The sequence below is a fragment of the Panthera tigris genome, chromosome D3, assembly GCF_018350195.1.
Source record: "Panthera tigris isolate Pti1 chromosome D3, P.tigris_Pti1_mat1.1, whole genome shotgun sequence".
NCBI lineage: Eukaryota > Metazoa > Chordata > Mammalia > Carnivora > Felidae > Panthera > Panthera tigris.
The window spans coordinates 16,184,959-16,209,421 of NC_056671.1; the positions used below are offsets into that span (position 1 = coordinate 16,184,959).

Below are 24,463 nucleotides of genomic sequence, written 5' to 3' on the forward strand. Positions count from 1 at the left end.
ACGTACTGAACTTTGTTGCCTGTGAGTCTATGCGGGTGATCAAGGAAAAGTCTCTCTGTCAGATGCAGCACAGTACACAGGGCTAGGAGGGGAGACAAACAGCAGAAGTGTTTTTAAAATACAGAACGCATCCAGAAGGAACTGAAAAGGCCTGGAAAATGAACACCAAAACGTAAATGTGATTATCACTGGATCTGAAGTTCCTTTTTTGCTGACAATGTACACAAGTATTTTGGACTGATTAAAAATATAACGCTTCATTCTAATTAAAAATTACTATGCAGTTCTAAAAAAGAGGGTGAGGACACTCACATACTGAAGTAGAATGATTGCCAAGTCTACATAGCACAATGTGTATGGCAGGCAGGCTACCATTTGTGTAAAAAAAGTGAAGAACTAACACAAAAAGACATTTGCTGGTATAAAGTGTAAAATATCAAGGATACACAGAAGCTAATATAACTGGTTCTCCATGGCCAGGGACACTGGGTGGCCAGAGATCAAAGCAGGGGTATGATTTTCAACGTAGGCCCTCTTGGATCTTTTATTTTTGAATTATGTGAGTGTATTTCCTATACAAGAACTAATTTTTTTTTTAAATCAGGAAGTGACTAACAGTTTCAGCTCGTTTATAATTGGATGTTGTGATTTGTGAATCAAAAGACTTTTCAAATCACTGATTAGCAGCAGACACCCCTAAGGCAACCCAGAATTTTAAACCTACATTTAAAGATCAACTGTTCCTTCTCTGCCGGGAGAGAAACCAGTAGTTTTGTGTCTCCTGGTGGGGGAGTGCAGCCAGCCACACTCCACCATAGTTTCTCAGCTGCCTTGTAATAACACAAGAAAACCTCCGAGACAGCACCAATTACCCAATCAGCTATAATTAAACCTAATACTGCAGCCTCACAACCATTAGCACTCTGTCTCCACAAACTCCCCCATTCCCCAGCCTTCCAAGCCCCACAGGGGTGCATTCATTCCCACGGCGGCTGACGGCCCAGCTGCTGACCACAGCACTCTGGTCCAGTTTTTGCTTAGCTGACTGGTCGAGGCAACAGGCAGTCAGGGAAGGGTCCTCTCTGAAGACCCGCCAGAGAGACTCGGGCCCAACCTCAAGTTCAAGAAAGTCCAACTAAGTCACTCACCATCCTCTGAAGCCATGAGCAGGAATTTCTCAGAAGTGAAAATCTGTTTCTTCTCATCTACAATCAGCTGCCAGAAACCACTCAGTTTGGCCTCTGCAAGAAACAAAAGGTCACTCCATGACATAGCTCACTCCATCTGCCAGGGTTGGTCCCCTCCATCCTGAAGCTGCTGGGGCCAGCTACGTGGACAGACCCTGCTTTGCAGCAGGCAGCAATGCTCCCCCAGCATGGATGGGTCACCCCTAGCCTCACTGCCCACCTCCTCCCCATTCTGAGAACTAACCAGTCCTTCTGGTGTCAATGCCTACATGAAAACCATCTGCTGCCTACAGAGGCCCAGGCAAACATATCCCACCTGAAGTCCCACCTACTCCAGCTGCCAAGCTGAAACACTTGTTCACACATCGTGCTCTCCCTGGCTGAGGCTGATCTGAACTCACACCCTTCCAGCTGGTGAAATCCTTCCTTCAGAACCCTAGTCCAAAGGCTCCTTTGTGAAGCCTTTCCTGACAGCCAGCACCTAAACCAAAAGGAATCCCTTCTTCAAAACTGCTTTACTGCCACATTTTACCTCAAACAACGGACATACTTTTGCATCTCCTCTCACTAGAGTAAAGCAGCTTAAAATTTGTGGAATCGCGGTCATGTTCATCTCTGCCTTCCTGCCAAGGCAGCGCAGAGTTCTGGAATTTACACAGACGGCACCCAATGGTATAGAAGAGCTGAACTCCATTTCTAACCACAGGAATAAGTTCACATATGTCTGCAGCCAGAGTAGGACATGCACTAAAGCAAGCATGGAATACCAGGAAGCCACAAAAAGAAAGAGAAAGCTCTTTTGGTTGTGCCAATTTGGAATCTTTTCCAAGGCATATTCAGTATCTTCAGTAGAAGAAGACTGGCTAGGGGGAAGCTTTTCAAGGTACACTCTAAAAAAGTCCCACTATACTAAACCCAGGTCAGTCTGGACATTATATACAAACCCTGTCCCAGAGCACTTGAGCAAAAGTGCAAAGGAGGACAGTGACAAGAGTCACTGGCCGTATTCCCATCTCCTGGTGTGACCCTAAGATTCATCCCTGCACACATCCCTAGTGTGACCCTGAGGCATCCCTGTGGCTGCCCAGTGTGGTGGTGACCAAGCTGATCCTGTGAAATCCTAAACATCAAGACACTCCTCCCAAGGACTCTGAATGAGGCATCATCTGCTACCATCCTGGACAAGCTTAGACCCTTACCAGCCTGCGAGTCAGCCACCGAAAGCTTCGAGAGCAGCAAGGCTGCAGCCACCCCTTCAGTGACTGTGGGAACCTGAGTGCTCTGGGAGGCTGCCTTCTCCACTGTCTGGATGAGCAAAGGCAGTAAGTCCAGGGCCTGCAATAGTGTGTCACCTGTGGAGAGAGGACCAGCACTTTACAAAACTCCTTGTCAGGGGTGACAAGATTACTCAAGAAAGGAATTATCCACTGAGGTCTGAAATGCTAAAGCCCTTCAGTTACCCTGTTAAATGCTGTGAAGTAGGGGAACTAGAAGTAAACCCAACAACCACAATGTTAGAGCTAGAAGGATCATTGCAAATCCAATAGTTCAGTTATCCGTTTGATGGGTAAGGAAAGAGACGGAGACAGGTTAAGTAAGTTGCCCAAGGGCACATAGCTGGTCGGAGGAGAGCCAGGGCCTATCGCAAACCTAGCAATTTCTTTCTGGGGCTCTTCCCCTACACCAGACAAGCTCACGACCCAAATTCCAAAACCAGAACCAACCTATTGACCTATTAACTAAACCCACTTCATTAAAATTTAAAAAAAAAATTTTTTAAGTAGAATTGTTAAAAAGTACAGCTAAACCGATGTTTTCTTAACTATTAAAGCGTTATATAAGAACATTCTACAATAAAACACATATTTCATTTGGATGAGGTCATGCATTTGAATCTAAAAAAATGTTTATTTTAATGGCTTCTTTTATATTATGTGTACTTTAAAAGTGGCAAGTAGAAACAGCTGAAGCTGAAGAGACTAGTTTAAACCAAGTCTCTGCTATCTAGAACTCAATCTAAATCAAGATTGGTCAATGCAGCAAAACTGTAAACTGACATAGAGAGTACAGGCCCTGTAGACAAGGGACACCCTTCTGTGGAATCTCCTAGACATTTCTTTAAACACAGCTCATCACAAGCGTAAGCTTTTTAAAAAAACAAATACTAGCCTGGGGTGCCTGGGTGACTTAGTAGGTTGAGCATCCCACTCCCGATTTTGGCTCAGATCATGATCCCAGGGTCATGGGAGTGAGCCCTGTGTCAGGCTCTGCACTGAGTGGGAAGCCTGCTTAAAATTCTCTCTCTCTCTCCCTCTGCCCCCCTCCCCAGCTCATGTCCTCTGTCTATAAAAATTAAAAAGAAAAAAATTTAAAAGAAGTATAGCCTATACAAGAGGTAGAAATTAACACTAGAGATTTCTACCTTGGAAATCAAGGAGATCACAGATCCTATGCAGATTGGAAAGTTTCCCCCAGCTTTGCCTGGGAAAGAGGTAGATGCCCATGCCCAAATAACAGGTTTGTCAGCCCTGAAGAAAGGGCAGTGCTTGCTTTCCAGTAAGTCCAACGTAAAGTATCCATGAAGTTGGACTTTTTCAATCAGCCAACTCACAATCCCTTGCCCATGATTTCAGATAATATAGTGACAGGTTCTAGTCCTGGGTCCTCTCTGAATGAAGCTTTGTAACTTGAAGGTGTGATATGGGAGAGAAGTCAAAGTCTGCTGTGAAGACTGGGCACTGATCCAGGCTTTGTGGATGATTAAGCCCGAGGCTCCCAGAGGCTCAAAGAAGTGGTGCAAAGTAAGCTGGACTGAATGAGAAAGCTGGGGACGGTGACAATGCCCAGAAGACTCGGTCACCCCTGCAGGGGAGGCATCTCACCTCGGAAGCAGGCCAGCATGCACTGCAGGTAGGCATGCCGCACTGCAGAGGTGGAGGTTTTAAGGCTGAAGGCTTTCTTGAACCATTCGGTGAGCTTCTTGGGCACTTCCGTGGTGAACCGGTTACACCAGAGAGCCAGGACAGAGACAGCGTGCACCAAGGTGCCTTCATGAACTAGGGCAAGAAGCAGAAATCCAGTCAGTTCAGCATCTCAGGCCCATGTCCAATCGCTGCCACCAGCACCCGAAAGCAAGCAAGGGTACGAGGGGGAGGAAGCCGTGATGCTTCAGGGGAGGTCTGCCTTCAGAAGGGGTTCATGGCAGGCAGCTCTGGCTGTGAAAACCGGAGTCAAGAGGGGATCCAGACTGCATCCTTACCATGCTGCACAGTTACCTTCTTGCTGGAGGAACGGAATGAACAGCTCAGCCACAGTCCCATTCAGGACTTGACTAGAAGGCCCAGACACCACGTGATGACTGACACTCCCGATCCCTGTAAGGCAGGGGATTTCCTGCTCAGCACAAAACCACAAACACAGGAGTCTTCCTGCTGCTGCCCACTTCCCTAGCGGCCATGCCTCTCCCCTGGCCATTAGTGCCTTTCCCTCAATCCCCCCTCCAGATGACCTGCCTTTTAGGGAAGCCAGGCCTCCCTCTCGCTAGACCCAAACAAGTCCCACCTGCCACACAGGCAGGCAGCAGAGTCCTGGAAGCCAGGCTGCGATGTCCAGGATTATCAGAGGAGTCAAGATCCAATGACAGACCTGCCTTACTATACCTGAGAGGACGCTGATCTTCTGGGCTACAATGGTCAGTTTTCCCTCCGAGCCTGAGAGGAGAGACGGCAAAGATTCAAACTCCACGTCTGCCACGTTTCCCATGGGGGTGACTAATGTGGTCATGTGTGTGACACCAAGAAACAGCTTCTGATTCCAGAAATAGACTTTCTATTGTGAAGCTGGGTTTATAACATTTCCTAGACTTTTTCCTGATTAGAACAGTAGTTTGGCTCTTACAGAAAATTTGAGAAACAAAAAATATAAAGGAAAGCATTTAAAACTCACCCACATGCCCACTACCCAAAAACGTTATGAACATTCTGGGGTATTTCCCTCTAGTGTTTCCCTTTATGCATACGATAATGTCTACGCTTAAAAAAAATTAAAAAAAAAAAAGAGATCGCCCCCATCTACACTGCCCTGTGCATGCTTATGTTCACTTCCCATGTCTCATTCTACTGAGAGCCTTCTCCTGGCCACACGGCCTTGACATAAGCAGACTCAGAGCCCCAAGTCCCAGGCAGGTTCCGGCCCCACAGGTCAGCCATTCTCATGGCCAGGAAGGCTTACTCACCACCAAGGATAGCAAACAGGTGCCTGGTCAGGGCTTCTGTCGCAGAAGAGTCACTGCACTGGCGAGCCAGGTTCCGCAGTGCCAGCACAGCCTCATCCATCAGGCGGGGACTGTTGGACTTGAGCTGACCTGGACACAGAGAGCTGCAGCTCAGAAAGTGCTGAGAGCTGAGGATCCAAGCTTTCATCTTTGTCTTTCCATGTTCCTAATTTTTCCATCCATGAGCTCGGTGTTCTCGTTATAAAGAAGCTCGGGGCACCTGGGTAGCTCAGTGGGTTAAGTGTCCAACTTTGGCTCAGATCACGATCTCACGGTTTGTGAGTTCAAGCCCAACATTGGGCTCTGTGCTGACAGCTTGGAGCCTGGAGCCTGCTTCGGATTCTCTGCCTCCCTCTCTCTCTGCCCCTCCCCTGCTCACATTCTTTCTCTCTCTCTCTCTCCCTCTCCCTCTCTCAAATAAACAAACATTAAAAGAGTATCAAGAAAGAAATTTTGCAAATGTAATTTCTTTCTTTCTTTCTTAAGATTTTAAAGTAATTTCTACACCCAACACGGGTATCAAACTCACAACCCTGACATTAGGAGCTGCACACTCTGAGCCAGCCAGGCGTCCCAAATGTGATTTATTTCTAGACTGAGCTGTCCCTGCCCTTTTTCCTAAAATAATTGGGAAAACACATCCAAAACCCCAGGTGCCATCCCAGGGGCTAGAGAGGGGTCAGGATACTCACTAGCCAGTCCTTTCACGATGTCCAGGGCATACTGGCTGAGATCAAGAGTCACTGACGCCAGCAGACTGGAGATAGCTAAGGAGGACAGAAAATACACACCATGTCTATATTAGGTATAAATGTCTACTTCTGCCCTAGTCCCCAGCCAATGCGCCGCACCAAAGCAACCATTCTTCATCTCCATAAAGTCATGTGAGTGGTCACACCTTTGCCCCTATAGTTTCAAGTGCCACCTCCACAACAAGTTCAAACTGTCTAGAGCAGAGGTTCTTCACCTGAATGGTTTCCAGAAGGTTCTTGGACCTCTAAAATTGTTTGCAGTATTCCAGGCCGATATACTTTTGTACGTCCTTTTAGCAAGAGGGCCCAGGACTTTCCACATATTCTCAAAAGGGTCCCTGATCTCTCTCCCAAGGTCCCGATGAGGTAAACAGTGAATACATCCTTCACCCCATCCCCACCACTTCTGCGGCCAGGCACCAGAGATGCAGCTCATCAGGCAACCCAGCTCCCTCCCACCATCCTGTCTGGCAGCGACCTACTTTCAATAACATTCTCTGGACTTCTCAGTAAGGACTTCTGTATGGTGGGCAGTATCAGATCCTTAAATTCCGAGTGAGACATGTATCGGAGCAGAGGGGCACAGTTATCCTACAAAGAGAGTCAGGCACCCAGACTTCATGGGAACAGACCAAGAATACAGGACAGCTCTGAATAAGAATTTAAATGGGATTTAGCTTGTCCAGGTAAGGTCTACTTCTCACTCACCAATAGATACTTCTGAGGCTTTACTTTGCTCATCAGGATGTTCTTCATATAAAAATCCAATAGGGCACTCTACAGAGTACAAAGACTGGTCAGACCAATATTCTGAGTATCTCATCACTGGCCTAAAAGATCCCTTTTGTGGGAGTGCCTCTAAAAACTACAAATCCATAAAAAATAAAATACATACATGCATACATGAACAAATAAAATACAAATCAGCGCCTAAATTTCAGCATCACATACGGAGGGCTCATTGATCATACCATTCATCATTTTAAAACCTTCCACAGCTTTCCAGAGCTGCTAGGATCCAGTCCAAAGTCCTTGGCCTGGCTCCCAGGCTGCCTGCTGACCTGCGGCTACCACTCACACCTCTCCAACCCCACTCACTTCCTCTGCCTGGCTTTCTCTGCCCAAAATACCCCTCCTCACCTCCTGACCTTGCTAACACCTATTCACCCTTTAAGTTTCTTCAATAGAGCTGTACCCGTGACCCATGCCCTGTCAGGTGCCCCAACATAGAGTATTACTGCTTCCTGGCCCTTTCCTTTGTAGCTCTTATCACAGATATAATCAGACGGCCTGTCTGTCTGATGGCAGACTCCTCACACTCAGTTCCCCAGAAGCAGGGATCACACCTCCCTGGATCCCTGCTGCAACCCCAACAGCTGGCTCAGTGCTTGGCACATAGCAACTGCTCAGCTGTGGGAGACTAAATCATTACATGAACAGGCAAATTATCATCCCAATAACTATGCCAGGATTCACCCCAAGCCAGAGCTGGAGGGAAAACTTTGCCAGCTCCTCAAACTTCATATATCAGGGAGAAAGGACAGAGTCTCATAGGAGAAAACCAACAGGCTTCAGAGAAGGCCAGGGGCTGGGGCCACAAGGACCAGATAAGATCCCCCTCCTCACTTCCAGTGAGTCCACCTGCCTTGTGCCGGTTGACCACATCCATCTCCTTGTGGCTTGTGCAAAACTGCACCAGCAGCCCCAGCATGCCTGCATAGTTCTGGTTGGGTTCCAGGCTGAGAATGGCTGACAAGTACTGCTCCACCAGCCCGGGGTTCTGAAGAGGAAAGAATAAAGCAGGTGTGTCACATGGTGGAGGGTGGCACAGAAGCAGTGTGCACCACCCACTATGCCTCCCATCACCTCTTTCCACAGCTTGCTGAGCTTCTTCACAGCACCATCGACGGCGTGCCTGTGGGAGCCACCCAGCACCTCCAACAGGAGCAGGCACTGCACCTCGACCTGTCAGGGCCGGGACAGGTTCGAGTCAGGACATGAAACGTGAGTGGAGGCCCCCTGACCCTCACCGCCTGCCCAAGACCTTCATCGGGCCCGCTCAACTCCAGCGAGATCCTCTTCCCTCCCCCACCCCCCAAATGGCCCTGTCCCAGAATTACATCTGTTCACTCGAACACGCCATTAATAAGTGTTGAGCACCTAGGAGTCAGACAATGAAAACACACAGAGAAAAGAGACAGACATGGTCCCTATTTTCATGCACTTTAGAGTCCAGAGAGAGAAAAAGATACTACAAAATAAACACACAAGAATATATAATTCCAGTGAGGTAAGTCTCATGCAGGAAAAGGATAAGCATCCTGTTTCATATCTGCCTTGACTTTTCCTTCATTAATTCCACAAATACTTACTGAATACTGACTAAAGGGCAGGCACGATGCTGGGCACTTTGGATATGGAAGTGAAGACCGACAGGATGATCCCAGACTGTGGAGCTCACTGTCCAACCCAGAGTGAAACACATAATAGGTGCTCAACTAAAAAACCTCAGAGACTTTATGTGCCACAAACACCCATCACTGGTGAGCAGTCTGAATTACTACCCTAACAAAAAGCATGTGCTTAAGAAGTCGGCTGTACTCCATTTGCACACGCACAAAACAACAGGTGCATGAGGTTCTTCAAAGGCCTACTAATGGTCATTTTTGTTGTTTACTGTCTCTTACTATAAAAAAAAACAGTAAACAACAAAAATGGCCACCAACAGAGGATTAGTTATATATACTGCCATACCTCCACACAGAGGATCAGTAAACAGTCATAAAGAATGATAAATTCTTGGGGCAACTGAGTGGCTCAGTCAGTTGAGGGTCAGACTCTTGATTTCAGCTCAGGTTATATCATGATTCATGGGTTCAAGCCCCACATCGGGCTCCATGCTGTCAGCATGGAGCCTGCTTGGGATTCTTTCTCTCTCTCTCTCTGCCCCTCCCCCACTTATGCACACACGTGTGCTCTCTCTCAAAGTAAATAAATAAACATTTAAAAAAAGAAAGAGGGGCGCCTGGGTGGCTCAGTCAGTTGAGCATCCGACTTCGCTCGGGTCACGATCTCACAGTCCGTGAGTTCGAGCCCCGCCTCAGGCTCTGTGCTGACAGCTCAGAGCCTGGAGCCTGCTTCCGATTCTGTGTCTCCCTCTCTCTCTGGCCCTCCCCCCGTTCATGCTCTGTCTCTCTCTGTCTCAAAAATAAATAAAAATGTTAAAAAAAAAATAAAAATAAAAATAAAAAATAAAAAAAGAAAGAGAGGGGCACCGGGGTGGCTCAGTCGGTTAAGCATCCGACTTCAGCTCAGGTTATGATCTCGTGGTTGGTTGAGTTCGAGCCCCGTGTGAGGATCTGTGCTGACAGCCCAGAGCTTGGAGTTTGCTTTGGATTCTTTGTCTCCCTCTCTCTCTGCCCCTCCCCAGCTTATGCTCTCTCTCCAAAATAAATAAATAAACATTTTTAGAAAATAATAAATAAACAGAAAAACAAAAAAAACCTCTTTATATGCTATGCTGGAACAAATTCTAAATCTGCTTAGAGAAAAAAACAAGGTGAAAGAAAAAAGTATGTTCAGTATGCTACTATGTAAGAAACCCTGTTCAGCAGTATATACGGAGAATGTATCTACACAGATAAGGAATTAGTAATAGATGGACCCAGGTGGCTAGGGAGGGAAACTGGTGTAGCCTTCTATGTCTGTCCCATTTTGAATTTTTTTTTTTTTTTTTAATTAGAATAGCTTTTTAAGCTTGCTGACACCACATTCAGAACTATATTGCTGTTCCTCTCCTGAGAATATTCTAACCCCTGATCTGGGCATGATTTGTTCCTTCATATCCTTCAGGTCTCTGCTCATATGATGCCTCCTTTGAAGCCTCCTCCCACTGTCACCCTGCACCACACTCTTTCCTTCTTCCTACCTGCCTTTCTGCTGTGTGACCTTCGTCTTACCATTTCTTAGCAGACCTGTGTGGCATCTACCTCCTCCACAAGAGTGTAAGCTCCATGAGGGCAAGGTCCTCTTTCCTGTTCCCAGCTCTTACTGCAGCTCCTAGAGAAACTGAATGAACTACGATCTATGTGTATGGTTGACATCGGCAACGAGTAAAGGAAAAACCCAGATTCGAGACACGGGAAAAATAAACACGGTCTCATGCTCCTGATGCATTCTGTCCCACAAAGACAACACTCCAGAGGTGACCCCTGCCACTCGTTAACACACAAATATACTTACCTACCTGGGATAATAAGAAATCACTGGAGATAAGCCAAGGAGGGAGCCCCTGGTAAAGCATCTTAAAAAGATGATTTTGGTAGCAATGAAACCCACACTCTGAAGGGGGTCCAATTCCACTATCCATTACGTATCAGGTTTCAGTGTTCTTACCCTTCAGGCAGTCACTGATGGCCACTCCATAGTCATCCCCAGAGGATTGCTGGGTAAGCTCCCAGGGACGAGCTCATCAATGTGTCTTATTAACAAGCTGCTTCAGGGAGAGGTGCTACAGTTTTCTAATGCCTCTCATTTACCTGCACAGCCCTCTGTAACGTTCCACAGCCCTTTCACACCTCGTCTTGAGCCCCTCTTCACGACAACTCATGGAGGTGGATGGGGTAGGTGGCACTTTTCCCCATTTTGCAGAAATGGGAAACAGATTCAGAGGTTACATATATGGCCAAATGTCATGGCTGAGAATCAGAACCATACCTCGGGTTCCTTTTGTTTTTTTTTAAAGTTTATCTATTTTGAGACAGAGAGACAGCACAAGTGGGCGAGCAGCATAAGCAAGGGAGGGGCAGAGAGAGGGAGAAAGAGAATCACAAGCAGGCTCCACGCTGTCAGCACACAGAGCCCAACACAGGGCTTGAACCCACGAACCATGAGATCATGACCTGAACTGAAATTAAGAGTTGGATGCTTAACCAACTGAGCCACCCAGACGGCCCTAGGGCTCCTTTTCAATGAACCATAAGACCATTCCTCTTGCCCTCCATTAAGCACATCTAGATGTTCAAAAGAACCTCCCAATCTGGCCTATTGGGCCACCTCTGGTTAGCAGACATGTTGAAAGGCAAGGCAGAGAAGGTGGAAGAAGCAGGCACAGAACAGGTGGAGAGAATTAAAAGATCAAAACACATGGCAAGAATTCTGTTCCATTAGCCAGTTCGACACTGAAATCCAAACACAGGGAAAGGAATGATTAGCCAGAAAAAAAAAAAATAATAATTTACATTACTGCATTTTCTAATTTACTTGCTTTCTCACTGTCTTCCCTGCTCTGGCCTGTCATGTCCTCCACGTATGCCCTGAAGGCAGGAATTGCCCATCAGTGTATTCCCAGAGCCTAGCACCATGCCTGACAGAGAAGCTCAAACACATGTGATGGACAGACGGATGTTATTATGTTGTACTCACGTCCATCCACCAGCATCACACATTCATGACAATTCAGAATGCTTGGTCACCAGCACCAAGAAGAGCACTTGGCCAGAGAAGGTGCTTCAACATGTCCCAACTCTGCGCAGAGAGCTGACTGCCACTACTACAAAGACCCATGGAACCTACCAGTTTGTTCCAGATGTCTCCTTGACGCTTGGCTCTCGAAGGAAAGGCAATGCGCACCAGTAGGCAGGTCCAGGACAGGGCCAGCAAGGCAGCAGAGCCGCTACTCTTACTGCAGGGGGCAGGGAGGCGAAGGATGAGTGCAGAGCAGGAGCCTCCACCTTGGGGACAAATGCTGACCGCGAGGCCCTGCCTGGCATATAGGACCCTCCCTTGACCTACACCTGGAGAGAACTTGAAACTGTTTCCTCATAAATCATCTGTAACAACTCAGGACAAGGAATGCAGAACTCAGCAGCCAAACTCCCACCTCTTAGCACTCAACAACCATAAAAACAAAAAAGATGCTTTCCCCTATTCAAACAGTGTCCAGTGGGCATTTGGTTTCCCTTCAAAATGGCCTTGCTTCCACTGGTTTCCCAACCCTCTTCCTCAGGAAAGCCGTTTGTCCACTGAGCCTGACATCCTGGCTCCTCCCTCCACACAGCAGGCAGACTGCTGGCACCAGACTTTCAGAGAGGAAAGACAGACACGCTCACACCTGCTCCACACAGGTCATCTGCACCAGCTTCTCCCGAATAGGACCCCGCCAAGCCCTGGTAGGCCACACATTTTATCTCTTTACCTGGGGACACCAGCTTTGGAGCCAATGCCTGAAGACTGCAGAGAGTGCAGAAGGTTCTTAGCAGTGGCTTCTGGCTGTGCCTCAGCCAACTGCTGGATGGCAGTCTGCAGGGCCCTGCGGGAGGCTGCATCTCTAGAGGAACGAATGAAGTGGAAAGGTGAACACTGGGCGCAAGGGCAGGGCAGCTTAGGCCAAGCGCTGGTCTTTCTCAGGAAAACTGGATTGTACTATATATTCCAGTGGATCACAGATGATGGGATTAGGAAATAACCAGAGAAATCCACCTCCTCCTGGAATTCTGGAAGCAGCTAACAAGAGCAAATGAGCCATCAGAGCTGTAAGGGCAACACCAACATTTATGGACCACTTACTACGGACCTCAAACCAGGCCAAGTGCTTTTACACGCATGACTGTTTATGGCGTACAGACTCATGACGTGGCAGGCACTGTCCCAGGAGCTTTACACTTACTAATTACCACCTATGTGGTAAACAACAGCACAATCCCCATTCTGCAGATGAAGAAAACGGAGGCACAGAGAGGCTAAGGTGACACCTCTCCAAAGCCCAGCCTGTAACCGCTGTCCTGTACCACCTCTCTGCACAAAGGGCTGGAGGCACAGGGTCTTCAGTAGGGACTCACCTGTACCGGTGTAGAGTCAGGCAGAATAATTTGCAGAGCCCTTTCACTGCTCCCTCTGGCAGATCTGAAACCAAAGATCACACACAAATTAATCAGTAGAAACTACTTCATGAGCCCCTGCTTGAGCCAGGCATTCTGCCAGACATAATCTCTACTCACTGGACACTTCCCATAAGTTGGAGATAGAATTCCCTGGAGGAAACAACAGCAAAATCGTACTCCAGAAAAACACCTGGTATAGAAAGGCTGTCCAGCGGACATGTGTTAAAGGAATGAAACTAAGACGATGTTGGTGGCCTCAAAATCTAACATGCTGGCAAGTGACACTTCTGGGGCACTGGGACTATTCTGCTTCTTGACCTAGGTGCTGGTTACACAGGTAGTCAAGTTTGTGAATATTCGGCAGGCTGTTCGCTTATGATACATGAACTCTTCTTTATATAGTTTCTAATAAATAGTTTTTAAAAATAGGACAAAGTTTGGGGCACCTGGGTGGCTCAGTCAGTTAAGTGTCCGACTTTGGCTCAGATCATGATCTTGCGGTTCGTGAGTCCAAGCCCCGCATCAGGCTTGTTGCTGTCAGCATGGAGCCTGCTTGGGATTCTCCCCCTCTCTCTCTGCCCCATCCCACCCTAAGTGCACGCATGCACTCTCTCTCTCAAAATAAGTAAATAAACTTTAAAAGCTTAAGTAAATAAACAAATAAAAATAGGACAAAAATTAAAGTATTCTGAGGGATCTGAAAAAGGCAGAGCAGTTCTAACTAGAGTGGCTTCCAAGTTTCTAAGGATACACAAGCTTGGCCTAATAGATTCATAGGCTACGCAAAAATGGAAAGAAAGGGATGTACATGCTGAGTGGTGTTAACATGAGCAAAAGTGCAGGGGCAAGAATGCATGAAGCCCATCAGGACACATGAGGAGGAAGAAGAGAAGCAGTAACACCCAGGACTTAATCAGCACTCACAAGGTGCTAGGCCCTGCTCCAAGCACTGACACACAGTAACTCATTTAATCCCTGCAAGATACTTGTATTACTGAGGTCACTTTAAGATAAAGGAATGTTGGGGTGCCTGGGTGGCTCAGTCAGTTAAGCTTCTGACTGTTGATTTCAGCTTAGGTCATGATCCCACGGTTTATGTGATCAAGCCCAGTGGGCTACTTGGGACTCTCTTTCTCTCTCTGCCCCTCCCCTGCTCATGCACATGTGCATGCTCTTTCTCTCTCAAAATAAACTTAAAAAAAAAAAAAAAGATAAACGTGAGTCAGAGAAAGATAAATACCATATGATTTCACTCATTATGTGGAATTTAAGAAACGAAACAGATGAACATAGAGGAGAAAAAAAAGAGAGAGGTAAACCATAAAACAGACTCTTAACTACAGAGAACAAACTGAGGATTACCAGAGGGGAGGTGGGTGAGGATGGGTAAATGGGTGATGGAGAGTAAGAAGGGCACTTGTAGTGATGAGCACCGGGTACTGTATGTAAGTGATGAATCACAAAATTCTACATCTGAAACTAGCATTACACTGTGTATGTTAACTGGAATTTAAATAAAAACTTGCCACTAAAAAACTATATACAGGCCAGCCGAGTGAAAGAGAAACTTTGGTTGTAGCAACAGGGGTCAGTAATGGAAAACCAATCTGTGGCCGGTTCTGCATGCTAGATTGAAGCGTGCAGATGAAAGGGAGAGGGTATGACTGGGGGAATGTAAGCCACAGTGTAAGGCCAACTCCAGCGGGAGACACCAACAGCCAAAGGCTGGCACAGCACTTCATACTTCAGGTACTGAAATGAATGCAGGAGGGGCAGGGACCTTGTCCCCACAGGACCCTAAACACTGTATTGATCCCCTGGACTTGGGGCAATTTCAGTGACCAAAGGAAAGAATGACTAGGGCCAGAAACAGGTTGTGGCTGAGAGCTAACATACACTGGGTGCTTACCAGAGCCAGGCATGGTGTTAAGGACTGTCCACACACGTTCTCATTTACTCCTCGCACTAACCCTGTGAGGAAGGCAATACTGCCATCTCCATACTCAAAGCAAGGAAACTGGTTCAGACAAGTTAAGTAATTTGAACCAGGTCACAGAGACTGAAAGTGGCAGAGCCATGGCTAGAACACAGAGCCCGTCTGACCTGAGCTGAGCCCTTCATCACGAACGGCTGTACTAGAGGTTTGTGACTAGAACGAGCAGGCACAGTAGATACTCCATCAGCGAGTCTCAGGGTGCAAGTACACAGAGGCAGGATTGAGGAAAGCTTCAGAGAGGGCTCAGGGCCCCACGGGCTGAGCCATGCTGACCATCTGCAACCAGCACTAGACAGCTTTGAGAAAGTCCTCAACTCCCAGCCTGGCAGAAAATACCTTTCCCCACCTTTGGTTAACTCACTTGGTTATCTGTTTCCCTAACAAGAGGAGAGGCGAGAATGATTATCACTACCCAATAGCTCCTCCTTAGACTTAGAAAATTAAAAAATTGAGAACTAATGATTTCTTGAGGAGTAGACAACTTCCCACCATCAGCTTGCACATCAAAAGCGACTAAACTTCTTATAAGTATCATTCACCCTGAACAGAAGAACTTCAGGGTGGCTGAACAGTAAAATCATCCTGCAAAGGTCCTGAGTAGTTCATGAACTTCACCCAAACATGTCCAACGCTTTACCCCGTCAAATGGGAAAAGGGCAGTATTCAGCAATTACATAGCAGAAGGCTCAGATGCTATGGCTGGGAAGGCATGTACAGCTGGTACCTTGTCACATGGCAGCCTTTTCTAACCATAATCCTGTTGAGAAAAGTTTCCGGGAAGACTTCTGAAGGTGCCATAAAACTCATACATTAAAGTGTTAACTAAGATGAGAATCTCTTAGAAGCTCACAAACAGGAATGTACTTAATTTACATGCAACTTTAATAAGCTTGGGTAGGTCACCAGGCAACCGTAGGTCAGAAGCAGCAAATGAGCACATTGCTGAAGCAGGCTCTTCACTAACAAGAAGTGAAAGCTGAGGGGAAGGGAGACCCAACTCGACACAGCCATGATTCTCAGACTTCAGCGAATCTAAGAATCACCCAAAGGGCTTATTAATACGCAGATGCTGGGCTCCACCTCCCCCACCCCCACGCCCACCCGGTCTCTGAATCTGAGTTTCTGCGACAGAGCTGAGAATCTGTATGTATCTCAAACAAGTTCTGACATAATGCTGATGCTGCTGGTCCAGGGACCACTTGGGAGAACCAATGCTACACAGTGAAAACACAACAAAAGGTAATTTAAAAGCTAATGAAGACTTATTGGATGAAAGCAAACTTTTTTTTTTAACGTCAGTATAGTTAACATACAGTGTTATATGAAGGCAAACTTGTCTTACACATCCCAGTAGGTTGCAGGGAAAGCCCTCAGTTATGGTACAGAATCAGGATAACTATAGGTGCTCAATATTTCCCAAAATGTGTTCCCCAGACCCTGAACTGGTTTTCGGCAAAAGAGAGGTGCAAGGAAAACACAGGGTTAACGAAAGCTTCATAAAGTTAAAGCCCCTTCCCAGAATATGCTGTGAAACTCCCAGAGGGAAGCAGAAAATGTGGCCAATCACCTGTTACCACCTTGCTGACTTCCACGGAACACAGACTGGTGCCCCAAGTCGTAAAGAAAATGTTTTTGCACCTAGTAAACTGCCTAATATTGTTGGTATCTTTTAGAAATATTTCCAATCAAAATGGCTAAACTGTAACAAATCTCTGGTACCTAAATGGATCAACTCTCCACTAACCCAAATGTTTCAGTGAAGGTTTCAGTGCACAGTACGGCAAGCAAATACGGCAAGTGAAGGCAGAAGGTGCTGCAAGGGAAAGAGGCAGCCATGGTTCTAAACAGAGAGTACAGTTTACTTTGAAATGGAATCATCTCTCAGTCACATGGATGGAAAATAAATACCTTTTCCAGCAACACACTTCCCCAGTTCACTGAGGATTTCTCTCCGTTCCTTCACACTGGCTGTCGTCACCTTCCCCGCAAAACGCTTTAGTGTCTCAGAAACCTGTAAAGACCAAACCCACAGAGACAATTTCAGCAAACTACAAAACAATGAGACTGTGTGTGTGTGTGTGTGTGTGTGTGTGTGTGTGTGCGCGCACGCACGTGCGCACATGCGTGCTAGGGAAGCAGGTGCAGAATTCAGTGAAGCTCTAACCAAGGTTTCTCAACCTCCACAATGCTGACATTCAGAGCTGGATAATTCTTTGCTGTGGAGCCATCTTCGTATGCTGTAGGATTCTGAATGGTGTTCTTGACCTCTACCCCCCGAAATGCCAATAACAGCATTCCACTCCTCCTGCCTCAGCTGACAATCCGAACTGTCTCCAGACATTGTCGAATGTCTCCTCGAGGGCAAAATCATTCCCCAGTTGACATGTACTGTTTTAACCCAGTCAACTAGTCAATACTGATATCTTACTTAAATTTAGACAGGGGCGCCTGGGTGGCTCAGTCAGTTAAGCGTCCGACTTTGGCTCAGGTCATGATCTCGCAGTTTATGAACTTGATCTCCACATCGGGCTCTGTGCTGACAGCTCAGAGCACGGAGACTGGTGAGTATCAGTGTCTCCCTCTCTCTATGCCCCTCCCCAACTCATGCACATGTGCAAGCACGCTCTCTCTCTCAAAAATAAATAAACATTAAGAAAATAAATAAATAAAAAGAAAGAAATTTAGACAAAAGAAGGCAAGGCAAAAGGCCAAAACTTCAGGACAGAAAATACCCTTTCACAATTATGTAAATTCTGGTGAGGGCCCACCACATATCAGTGTCTTCCCTTTACATCAGCTCATGTTAACCTCCCACAAGGGGAATGTCAGTATCCTGGCAGGTCATTAGCAGAACATAAGCACAGTGGCTGAGGGGTAGAAGGTAAAGAGGCTGAATCCCAGCTCTGCCTCTTAGCAGCTGTGGAAACTCTAGCACCTACCTCGTAGGACTTGTTAGAGGCTAAGGGAGGGAGCCTATGTAGAGCATTTACTCTCCTCTCAGCACAAGGTCAGCTACTACTGCCAACAAGCCTTTGAGGCAGGCATCAGTATCTCCACTTTACAAGTGATGAAGGAGCGGACTCCAAGAGGGGAAGCCATTGCTCAGACAGAGGTTGAGAGCCACAGCACCTGCATTTTTGAAACTAAACCTGAAACCGATAGGTCCATTAACCACTGCTAACCAGTCCTTAGCTTTCAACCACCATCCATGTTAGCACAGCTGCATCCTCTGCACTGGGTGGGGGCAGTTTGCAAATATTCCGGAAAATCTGCTCCTGAGCAATATTCTCCAAACTATAGAATGGACAAGTCATGGATACATGAGCACTAGAAAAGGCCATGGTAAGACCCAAGTAACTGACATACTGGTGCCCTCATCTTTTCCTTCTAAAGTTATTTCAGTGACAGGCCAGGTCTTACAAGTAACGTACATAGAAAAGGGTACATAGAGACCTTAATACATAGAGGCCTTATTAGTAAAATACATAGAAAAGGGTACATAGAGAAACAAAACAATGTTAAGTTTTTCTTATATTTAAACCCCTGATGTAATTCTACTGGCAATGAGTAAACTCATGCCAAGACTCTGTCTTCCACGGTTTTGTGATTGTTCCAAGTGATTGTTTTAATACTGTCTTTTTTTATAGTCATACATACAGATAATTAAAGAGTCAAAGTCATGTCAACCATACCTAAAAAAAAAAAAAAAGGTCAAAGCCAAAGAATTCTGGGAAGTCTGCTAGAAAACCCAGTCCCTTGCCTTCCCTCCCCAAGAGCACCCTCTTTCACCAATTCTGGCTCATAATTTTGGCAGTTATCTCCATAATCTCTAAATAACTTGCTTGTACTACTACTATGGGATTTTTCCGTTTTATTGCCTTTTACAGTAGCTCTCTCCAACCTCACCACACACACTCCCCACTTCCCCAACATAATTCCTCAGTTTCATAATATTGGCCAGCTCAGTTGTCCGTGTTTACATTCAACCTCCATTTAATATACTGTGTTTATTATCCTACACAGCTTTATTAACCCTGGAGTTAATAAATGCCCTTTCCCACCTGACCTCAGTCTGCCTTGTTTTATCTGTCCTAATCGACAATTCAACCCCAAATTTTTTGCCACTTGTCTGCTTCTCACTTGACAAATTGTCTGCCTCTTTGGGCAGATCAGGTATTCTACCCAAGTCTATCTTCCTGAAGAAGTTATCTCTCAGAACTTGATGACCTGCCCCAATTTGGCAGTTGGTCCTCTATACTTGGGATATAGTGTCTCACCCTGAAAATGTACTCTTTCTTGTGTTTAGATGGAGCACATCCCCCATTTTGTGAAATCCTTGCACATCTGAAAATGTTCTAGCTTCACACCTGAATTAAGTTTATTTGGATACAGAATACTAGGTTGAAATCATTTTCCCTCAGGATTCTGAAGACATTTCTCGCTGAGCTCCAGCTTTCAGTGCTGCTATAAAGTCCAATGCCATTCTGATTTTTGATCCTTTGTGTGAGACTTGACTTTTCCCTCTGCAAATTTCTAGGATCTTCTCTTTGTGTCTAAGGTTCTAAAATTTCACACCAATGTTCTTTGTTGTGAGTCTATTTTCATCCACTGTGCTCAGCATTTTTGATCTGGAAACACACCCTCCAGTTCAGGGCAAGTTTCTTGAATTACTCTGTGGATGATTTCCTTGGATACTGAACCTCCTACTCTAGTCCTCACAGTGATCCTGTTTCACACTCTCCAGAGGAAAAAAAAAGGCCAGACTTTTGCCAAGGTTGAGAAAGACAGCTGGGGATCTGACTGCATCTGAGAAAAGCTCTCAACCAATCCTAATTTCACCCCTCCCACTCACCCTCACTTCCAGAGGTCAGTTAATACCACCAGCTCCCATCTGCCAGAGATTCTGCCATGTGAATCAGGTTGCTTCTTAGCTTTCCCAACTGTCAGTTTGGGATTCATTTTCCCTGGGTCTACTAAATCCTTCCCATCCAACACTTTAGAGTTTCTAAAAGTTTGCTGCTGTTGTCTGCTCTCCATTCTCCCAATCCTTGTGGGAGTACTTTTTCAAAACCTTTTAATAGTTTAAGGGGCGCCTGGATGGCTCAGTCAGTTGAGCGTCCGACTTCGGCTCAGGTCATGATCTCATGGTTTGTTGAGTTCAAACCCCACACCCAGCTCACTGCTATCAGTGCAGAGCCCGCTTTGAATTCTCTGACGCACACTCTCTCTCTCTCTTTCCTGGCCCCACCCCTGCTCACACTCTCTCTCTCTCTCAAAAATAAACATTTAATAAATAAATAAAACCTTTTGCCAGTTTTAGTAAGGGTTGAGGGGACAACAAAAATAGATGCATAAATACAACCCACTCTCTACCTAGAATTCCCACACAGCTGTCTTTCCAGGTTAATATTAAATCCTTGGCTATAGTTTCTCTCACAAATATGAACGAACTTTTTAGGTTCAAAGCTCTTCTTTCTCTAAATCAGAAAATGAATGTTGCCCACTTGATACCCCATCAGAAAACTGAAGAAGTGCACACCAAGATATTTCACAGATGTTTTTTGTTGGTGTGACCAGATGAAAACAGCTGCAAAGTCCACAGGTTTCTCTCAAGTGGCAATGTCCAATATAGAACTTTCTGTGATGATGGAAACAGTTCTTCTGCACTGCCCAACACAGTGGCCACCAGCCACATGTGGCTACCCACACACTGAAACGTGGCTAGTGCAACTGAAGAACTAAATTTTTTATCGCATTTACTTTTAACTAACTTAACTAGCCATTAAATATCCGCATGGCTAGTGGCTACCGTACTGAACACACAGCTCTAGAGAGATGTTTTTGTACTTGAGCATTAATGCTAAATATTCAGTATGTGTCCCCTAACCTCTTCCAAAATACCGAGGAGACTAAGTTTTTCTTTCCAGGATTCTGTGTAACACAACTCTAAACTAATTACCAGCCCCTTGCACAGGAGATTCTCAATACACAACTTGCCAGTGTTCAGGGTAAGTGCTCTCACTCTCTGGCCTCAGGGCCTCCATATCAAAATCAGTCTCCTTCCCCTAGAGATTCAAATAAGCCAAGCTGTCCTTTAGACATCTGTTTTTCCTATATTATTCCCTTTTTCACTCTATAACTACCAACAAAGCTAAAAGGAAAGAAAAAGTTTTCCCCAGTCCTTCCCTGAACTACAAGGCACTCACAGGTGAAAAACACACAAGGATGACAAGGCTCTTCCAAGGTAGTAACAGTTCTCTTACTTTCGACCCTGGACCTAATAACAACCAACGTATAAGGTGCCCTACTTTATGTCACTGAATCCTCACAACAAGCCTCTACCATAGGTATGACTTTAGTCCCATTTCACAGACGAAAAGACTGAGACCTGGCGGAGTTAAGTAACTTGCCCAGCGTCTCGTGGTAATCGAGCTAGGACTCAAATTCGGTTCTGTATAAATCCAAAGGCTGTGCTCGAAGTCTCTGCACAAAGTTGGTGCTCGAGAAACGTCTGCTGAATGTAAAGTTTAAGGAGTCTGCGCTGGCCGGGGCTCACTGTTGGAGCGCTCTGGGAAATGCGGCAAAGACTAGTAAAGGTGAACTTCTGCAACTCCAGGCTCGGGGAGGGCCCCGCCGGACAACCGCTGCCGAAGCCCAGGCCGGAGCCCCGGACTCCTCCAGCCTGGGGTCGGTCTGCGCCGCGCGGGCCGGGCCGGACCAGGAGCCGCGAGGGGCCGGCCGGAGGCTGCCCCGGAGCCGCGCCCTCCGCAGCCACCGCCCCCCCACCCCCCGGTACTCCTAGGCTAGTGGCAAGGGCGGTCCGGCCCGGCGGCCGCCGTCCACACCCAGCCGCTGGCCGCGTTGGCCCCGCAGCCTACCGCCTCACCTGCGTGTCCGCCGCCATCCTGCCGGCGCTGACTCCGGAACCGCTTCCGGAGCGCTTCCGGGTCACAGCGCGGGCCCACGCGGCAGGGCGAGGCCAGGCTCCCGTTGGGGCCGGGCCTGGCGCCCCCGGGCGGGAAGGCGGCCGCTGCATCCCTGAAGTGGAAGCGGGGAGCGAGATCCAGAGCCGGTGCCCGTGCCGGGAAGGTCGAGGCCTCTTTCCCGAAGGCCTGCTCCTCAGCCCCGGGGCCTTCTCAGCCTGGCCTCGTGGGAAACTAGGGCCTTTGAGGGTGTGTAAGGCGGTGAGGCCTCCAACCCCCTTCAAGTCGGCAGGTCCTGCCTCGACTCCCCAACGTGGGTCTTTATCCAGTAAAGACCACACTCTTTGAAGAAAGTTTCCTAAATGGCAGAACTGAACTAGGTAAAAGTGAGACAGCGAACTAGTATCTTGAGTTTGTAACCCAGTGGCGGACAATGTAGGAGTTAGTAAACACTGTAGATCTGACTGCCAGGGAAGTATTCAGGAGATGTGAGGCGCCCGCCCAGGGTGAACCTGGTTCCAGGCTGGGAGCCAAAGGAAAGGCCACAGGGTGGGTGGGATACTGAAGGTAGGAACAGGGCCTCATGGTCCACGGGGCGTTTTCTAAATTTTCCGTGTAGATTGGCCAACTCTAATACAGTTTAGTGAATGGGGTCTGCCCAGTTTAGTTGTTGGCCCTCTATTAGCCTATTATCAGTAATGGCTTTCAAACTTTACAATACGTTTACATCATGATCCAGTACAGATTGGTAACGAGGATTTGTATGGTGGATTTGTAACCTACCCTTTCAGCAATCATGTTTTATCTCTTTAGACACTACCTACTCATCATGAATTGGATCTCGCCACCTAGTTTGAAAAACACTGCCAGTGGGGCACCTGGGTCGCTCAGTCAGTTGGGCGACCAACTTCGGCTCAGGTCATGATCTTGCAGTCCGAGTTCGAGCCCCGCATCGGGCTCTGTGCTGATACCTCAGAGCCTGGAGCCTGTTTCAGATTCTGTGTCTCCGTCTCTCTCTGACCCTCCCCCGTTCATGCTGTCTCAAAAATAAATAAACATTAAAGAAAAATTTTTTTTTTGAAAAAAGAAAGAAAAACACTGCCAGTATCTCAACTGACACTACACCTACTGAAAGTTATCTTAGAGGCACCCAGGCTAGTGGCCAGATGGGCATGGAAATAAGGATTCTGGTATAATAAAAATAGTTAGGGGTGCTTGGCTGGCCCTGTTGGTGGAGCGTTAAGACTCCTAATCTCAAGTTGTGACTTTTGAGACCCAAGCTGGGTGTAAAGATTACTTAATAAAATCTTGGAGGGGCACCTGAATGGCTCAGTCACTTGAGTGTCTGACTTGAGCTCAGGTCATGATCTCTCAGTTCACGAGTTCGAGCCCCACATGGGGCTCTCTGGCAGCCGAGCCTGGAGCTTGTTTTGAATTGTGTCTCCCTCTCTGCCCTTACCCCACTCGTGCTCTCTTCCTCAAAAATAAATATTCTTAAAAAATAAAAAGTAAAATAAAACCTCGGGGCACCTGGGTGACTTAGTTAAGTGTCTGACTTCAGCTCAGGCCATGATCTCACAGTTCAGGACTTTGGGCCCCATGTCAGGACTTGGGATTCTCTGCCCCCTCTGTTCATGAGCTCTCTCAAAATAAACCTTATTTAAAAAATAAAATAAAATTGGGAATGCAAGCTGGTGCAGCCACTCTGGAAAACAGTATGGAGGTTCCTCAAAAAACTAAAAATTGTACTACCCTATGACCCAGCAATTGCACGACTAGGTATTTATCCAATGGATACAGGTGTGCTGTTTTGAAGGGACACGTGCACCCCAACGTTTACAGCAGCACTATCAACAATAGCCAAAGTATGGAAGTAGCCCAAGTGTCCATCGATGGATGAATGGATAAAGATGTGGTATATATATATGTGTGTGTATATATATATATATATATATATATATATACACATACACACACACACACACACACACACACAGTGGAGTATTACTCAGCAATCAAAAGAATGAAATCTTGCTATTTGCAACTACATGGATGGAACTGGATGGTATTATGCTAAGTGAAATTAGAGAAAGACAAATATCATGACTTCACTCACAGGAAGACTTTAAGAGACAAAACAGATGAACATAAGGAAAGGGAAACAAAAATAATATAAAAACAGGGAGGGGGACAAAACATGAGACTCATAAATATGGAAACCAAACAGAAGGTTACTGGAGGGGGTGTGGGAGGGGGGGATGGGCTAAATGGGTAAGGGGCATCAAGGAATCTACTCCTGAAATCATTTTTGCACTATACACTAATTTGGATGTAAATTAAAAAAATAAAATGTCACCACCTTCAAATAAAGCTCTACTATTTACCATGGCTCTAGTTTCTAGTATACGGCACTGTGAACCTCAAAATGCACAAAATGGAAGAGTCCAGAGA

At 46.5% G+C, this 24,463-nt stretch overlaps 1 protein-coding gene across 2 annotated transcripts in view; it reads right to left on the reverse strand.

The window, feature by feature from the left end:
• Positions 1-22,013, reverse strand: part of GCN1 (GCN1 activator of EIF2AK4) — a 57,481-nt gene extending 35,468 nt beyond the window's left edge. For both annotated transcript variants that reach the window (XM_042961490.1, XM_042961489.1), the window contains exons 1-17: positions 21,976-22,013; positions 16,998-17,100; positions 13,052-13,115; positions 12,409-12,540; positions 11,787-11,895; positions 8,079-8,177; positions 7,858-7,992; positions 6,921-6,989; positions 6,695-6,803; positions 6,153-6,227; positions 5,422-5,550; positions 4,847-4,897; positions 4,463-4,561; positions 4,070-4,243; positions 2,387-2,539; positions 1,149-1,241; positions 7-82 (exon numbers count right to left, since the gene is read on the reverse strand). In XM_042961490.1, the coding sequence (XP_042817424.1) occupies positions 7-82; positions 1,149-1,241; positions 2,387-2,539; positions 4,070-4,243; positions 4,463-4,561; positions 4,847-4,897; positions 5,422-5,550; positions 6,153-6,227; positions 6,695-6,803; positions 6,921-6,989; positions 7,858-7,992; positions 8,079-8,177; positions 11,787-11,895; positions 12,409-12,540; positions 13,052-13,115; positions 16,998-17,100; positions 21,976-21,993 (1,688 nt within the window). In that variant the 5' untranslated portion in view covers positions 21,994-22,013. The remainder of the gene's footprint in view (positions 1-6; positions 83-1,148; positions 1,242-2,386; positions 2,540-4,069; positions 4,244-4,462; positions 4,562-4,846; positions 4,898-5,421; positions 5,551-6,152; positions 6,228-6,694; positions 6,804-6,920; positions 6,990-7,857; positions 7,993-8,078; positions 8,178-11,786; positions 11,896-12,408; positions 12,541-13,051; positions 13,116-16,997; positions 17,101-21,975) is intronic.
• Positions 22,014-24,463: the final 2,450 nt, after the last annotated feature.